At 68.8% G+C, this 5077-nt stretch overlaps 1 protein-coding gene across 1 annotated transcript in view; it reads left to right on the top strand.

The window, feature by feature from the left end:
- Window positions 1–307: 307 nt before the first annotated feature.
- The window catches only part of FHIP2B (FHF complex subunit HOOK interacting protein 2B), a 7287-nt gene continuing 2517 nt past the window's right edge, over window positions 308–5077 (top strand). The window contains exons 1-11 of the mRNA XM_085304214.1: window positions 308–431; window positions 532–610; window positions 1702–1871; window positions 2721–2825; window positions 3065–3187; window positions 3398–3595; window positions 3677–3873; window positions 3958–4066; window positions 4153–4229; window positions 4751–4940; window positions 5019–5077. Of these exons, the coding sequence (XP_085160340.1) occupies window positions 387–431; window positions 532–610; window positions 1702–1871; window positions 2721–2825; window positions 3065–3187; window positions 3398–3595; window positions 3677–3873; window positions 3958–4066; window positions 4153–4229; window positions 4751–4940; window positions 5019–5077 (1352 nt within the window). The 5' untranslated portion in view covers window positions 308–386. The remainder of the gene's footprint in view (window positions 432–531; window positions 611–1701; window positions 1872–2720; window positions 2826–3064; window positions 3188–3397; window positions 3596–3676; window positions 3874–3957; window positions 4067–4152; window positions 4230–4750; window positions 4941–5018) is intronic.

The following is a 5077-nucleotide window of genomic DNA, read 5'->3' on the forward strand; positions in this document are numbered from 1 at the left end:
TCATTCCCCATCCCCGTGCAAGGTGTGCACGGGGGTCTCCCCCCGTCCCAGTGCAAGGTGTGCACGGGATCATTCCCCATCCCCGTGCAAGGTGTGCACGGGGTCTCCCCCCACCCCGGCACGAGCCAGGTGTGCACGGCGGGGGGGGGTGTCGCCCCACCCCGGTGCGCGCCCCGGCTGCACCCGGGCTCCTTCGGGGCCCCACGGCCTCCCCCCGCCCCGCGCCTTTCCCCGCCTCCCCGCGCCGAGCCGCCGCGGCCGAGCCGCCCTCCGCGCACGGCGCCGGGCGGAGCCAGCGCCGGGGGCGGGCAGCGGGGAGCGGGGAGTGGGGAGCGGCGCCGGTACCGGGCCGGGCCGGGCCGGTACCGGGCCGGGCCGGCGCAGCCATGCTGAGCCGCCTGGGCGCACTGCTGCAGCAGGCGGTGGAGGCGGTGAGCGGGGCCGGGGACACGCGTGGGCCGGGTACACGCGGGGCCGGGGAAATGCGGGGCCAGGGCCGGGCACCCCTGACCGCGGCTCCGGTGTGCGCAGCGGGAGCCCAGCGTGGACCTGCTGGAGGCCTTCACTGAGCACTGGAAGGGCATCACCGGCTACTACCTGGAGGCCACGGGTGAGTGGGGGTCCGGGGGGAGGCGCCGGCCCCGGAAACAACGTCCTGTGCCCTAGGAGAAGGCTCCTGCGCCTTAAAGTGGGCGCCTGTGGCCTGGGAAGAAGGGTCCCGTGGCCTGGGGAAAGGGTTCCCACGCCCTGAGACAGGGTTCCCGCACCCCAGGACTGGATCCCATGGCCTGGGGAGAGGGTTCCCACGCCCCAGGGTTGGGTCCCATGGCCTGGGGAGAGGGTTCCCACACTCTGGGACAGGGTTCCTGTGCCCCAGGAGAAGGGCCTGTGTCCTGGGACAGGACCCCACGTCGCAGCAGGGCCCAGGGACCRACCCTAGCACACTGCCTTGCTGCAGCAAAGCCCTTGCCCTGCTCCCGGGCACGCAGCGCCTGGGCATGGGGCAGCCCTGGTGTGGGTGGGAGGCACAGCCTTGCCCGGTCCTGGTCCCCTGCAGCGTGGCTGGGGCCAGTGCGGCTGCGTCCCCRAGGGGGAGCTGGGTGGTTGGTTGGTGCAGACGCTCCTGGAAGCGTCTCCAGGCTGGGGCAGGTCTCTCCCSAGGTGCACGCTGCCGTCCCAGGGCACTGAAAACAGGATCTTGACTGCTTCACAGACTTTCCCCAGCAGGAATTTGKCCCCTGGGCCGTGCCGGAGGCTTTCCCAGGCTGGCGCTGCATGCTGCAGCGTGCTGGAAAACCCCYGCAGCCCCGGCAGCCGCTCGGCCCCAGCCAGGGACTTGGGGGAGCCAAGTAGGCCCCGAGCAGAGGAAACAACCTCTAGTCCTGCTGGGACTCCACGAGGATGTTGCCATCTAGCGTCGCCAGCATTAATGGCCTTTGTTTATTGGGAAATCYAGGCCCAAAACATTTTGGGTGTTGCACACCGGAAGCGGCGCCCAGAGGACGGGGCAGGTCGGGAGCGGGCGTGAGGCCGCGCCGCAGCGCTCGGGCGCTTCCCGGGATGTTCCCGGCCGCGCCGAGGCGGGATGCTCCCGGCCGCGCCGGGTTTGCACTGCCTTCCCGAGCCCCGCGCGCGGGGACGCGCACCGCGGTTCGGAGGGGACCCCGCGGCTCGCCCCAGCGCCCGCGCTGTGTTTGCCAGATGAGAGCACCCCGGCGAAGGACACCGACATCCCCTGGCGCCTCAAACAGATGCTGGACATCTTGGTGTACGAGGAGAAGCAGCGGCCGGCGGGGGAGGCCGGGCCGTGCTTGGAGTACCTGCTGCAGCACAAGATCCTGGAGACCCTCAGYACGCTGGGCAAAGCGGAGGTACGCGTGCACCCCTTGGGGGAACCTTTCTTTGAGGGTTAACCCCCAAAATCCCCCAKACTGCAAGCACCCAGGGCCTTTTGCGGGATCCCTTCCCCATGGCTCGCAGTATTGCTCAGTAGCTTTAGCTCTAAACATCTTATATTTGGGTGATAGGAGCTTGTCGAGTCTGGCACGGTATTTCTGTGAGATTTTCGGAGTGGGAGTGCCCTTTGGGGGCTGCATTGCCTGGGCCAAGTGCCCCCTCCTGCCCCTGCTGGGGTGATTGCGCCCGCTCGGTGCACAGGCTTTTGAACGTCTCTGGCATTTCTTGGATGTGGGTTTACATGGGGGTGTTTCTCAGCTGTGCAGACTGCAGTGGGAGTTTCCACCACTGGCACATCAGTCCTGTGATTTGCAGGGCACTGTGTTTTTAAAAAGACACCTCTCAAAGTAAGTACAGCCTGGAAATAACCGCTCTCCCAGGCTCTGTTACTAATAATACCGTGGCTTCCTATAAATAACCTTTTATTCAAACAAAGGAAAATGGTAATGGTAGAAGTATTTCTCTTTGTTTTGTATTTTGGAAATGCATGCTAGCCCCCTGGTTGCTGTGAGGATTTGCTTGTTTGGGGTGCTGGATTTTAATTCCCTGGTGACAGTGCTCCAGGAATAACACAGCGGTTGGATAATCCCACTGCCGTTCCTCTGCAGGAGGGCTGGGGAGCTCAGGTCAGACAGCTTCTTGCGAGGCCCTTGCGCTCAGCAGGGCTGCAGGCTGCCTGGCAGATTGGGGGCAATGGCAAGGGTATCGGGCGCGTAAATAGGTCAGCGGGTGCTTGCTGACGTCTCTGCTCTCCTTCCTTTCAGTATCCCCCCGGGATGAGGCAGCAGGTGCTCCTCTTCTTCAGCAGGGTCCTGGGGCAGGTGCAGCATCCCCTGCTGCACTACCTGAACGTGCACCGGCCGGTCCAGGTGAGCGCCCAGAAACGGGCGCGCGGTTACGGCCGCGCTCGGCACGCCGTGGGGCCGGGGCTGGTGGCAGCGTTCCCGCCGGCGCCGATTCGCCCGGCCCGGCCGCTGCTGAGGGAGGAGCAAACGCTGGCCTCGTCCCCACCAAACCCCGGGGGGAGCGAGGCATGGGGGCGCACGGCTCGGCTCGGCTCGGCACGGCACGGCACGGCGGCCCTGCCCAGCTCCCCGCTCTCCCGCAGAAGCTGCTCCAGCTCGGCAGCGACGCCCTGGGCTCCGGCACGGAGAAGGAGGAGGTGCAGTTCGCCGCCGTGCTGTGCGCGAAGATCAAGCAGGATCCCGCCCTGCTGACGTACATCCTGGAGGTGCGGAGCCGCCGGGCCCCGCGGGGCTGCAGGATTGCCCCTGTGGCGCCCAGGCTGCTCCGCRGACTTCGTGGCGTCGCCGGCCTCAGGGCTGGATTCGGCCCGAGTCCTTTCACGTGCTTTGCATTTCCCTGGGCTGCAGCCCTAGGAATGAGCCGGAGGAAGGCTGCGGATAGGATGCTTTACTGCTCCTCTTCCTCTCTCCGCCAGGGCAAGAGTCTCCTGAACGGGAAGAGGCCGGCAGAGCTGCCTGCCTGCCCCGAAGGAGAGGGTGGAGAGCGTCCGCAGGGAGCTGCAGCCGGCGTCCCCCCGGCCGGGGAAGCGGGGATCTCGCCCGCAGCCGAGCCTTCCCCGCCGCGGAGGGAGAGCAACCTCATCACCTCCTTGGTGGGGCTGTGCAAGAGCCAGGTAGGGGGTGAGGGCCGGCCCCGCGGGCAGGGCGGACGCACGCGGTTGCTTGACGCTGCCTCTCTCCTCTTCCTCTCGCAGAAGAGCCGGGTCGCGCTGAAAGCCCGGGAAAACCTGCTCTTCCTCGTGGGGCTCGCCCAGGAGGCCGCCGCTGCCCGGCTGGTGCAGCGCAGCGCCCTGTGCCAGCTGGTGACGGAGCACCTCTGCGACCTGTACTGCGCCGTGCCCGCCTGCACGGACCCCGCCGACGTCCTCGCCCTGGAGAGAGCCAGCTGGAGGTGCGGCACGGGCTGCCCGAGCCCGGCGCGCCGACGGGGAGCTCGGGCCCCGCTCCAGCGCCCACGGCCGTGTGCCCCGCGCAGGTCGCAGGGGGACGCTGGCGGCGGCGGTGCCTTCCCGGGGAAGGAGAGCCTGGCGGCGTTCTTCGGCTGGCTGGATTACCTGGACGAGCTGGCGAGGGACGCGCACCCGGTGAGRAGCGCCGAGCCGGGCGGCCGCCGCGCGCGCGGGGAGCCCGCCTGCGCGCGCCGGGGCTGAGCCTCTCCGCTCGCCCGCAGGTGGTGGCGGACGCCGTCACCGAGGCCGTGTGCGAGAAGCTTTTCCGGGGCATCCTGCAACCGCAGCTCCTGGAGATGTGAGTGTGCCGGGGGGGGGCAGCCCCACGGGGCTCGCCGTCCTGCAGACCGGGCTGTGGGCATGGTTGGGGCCGGGGCAGAGAGCGGAGAACTGAGGACGCTGGAGAAACCCTCGGTGGTCCATCAGCAGGTGCATGCCCACCCGCAGCGCTTGCCGCCTCTCCGGCGGTGCTGCTGCATGCCGGCCGCGCCGGAGCCCTGGCCCGCAGCTCTCGGCGTGCCGCTGCGCCGTGTTAACCGCATATTCCCGCGGAGGGACGTGAATCTCACCAGCCTGGCACGGAGTGTTTGAGCCAGCTGGAGAGGTGGAGCAGGGCACAAAATACCAGCAGGGAGAGCGTTTCTCTGGCCGTGGTGCAGCAGAGACCGTCTGGGGCGAGAGCTCCTGGGCTCCCCCCCTGGCTTGCTCGCTTCAGCCTCGTCTGCGCCTCCGTTTCCCCCCGTAGCTAAGGGAGAGCGTTCCTGGGCTGCTTCGGAGCACCCCGCTCCGCAGCCTCCATCGTCGCGCTGTCGCCGGCAGGTCCGAGCTCGCCGTCCTCCGGGCGACGGCGCTGCTGACGGGCACGGTGCGGCAGGTCCGGGCGCCCGCCCTGCTCCGCGGCCTCGTGCTCTTCCTGCTGGGGCCGGAGCGGCAGCCCGAAACGCCGGGGGCCTGCCCCCACCTCCTGCGCGCCCAGCTCATAGAGCACTGCAACCACCTCTCCGACGAGGTGAGCCCGCCGCCGCCGCCGCCGTGCCGGCTCCCCCTYGCCGCCGCGGCGCTCACCCGCCGCCTCTGCCCCGCGCAGATCAGCCTGGCCAGCCTGCGGCTCTTCGACGAGCTCCTGCGCAAACCCCACGAGCACGT

This window comes from Rhea americana, unplaced genomic scaffold (assembly GCF_003343005.1).
Source record: "Rhea americana isolate MKP2758 unplaced genomic scaffold, rheAme1 scaffold_204, whole genome shotgun sequence".
Classification (NCBI taxonomy): Eukaryota; Metazoa; Chordata; class Aves; order Rheiformes; family Rheidae; genus Rhea; species Rhea americana.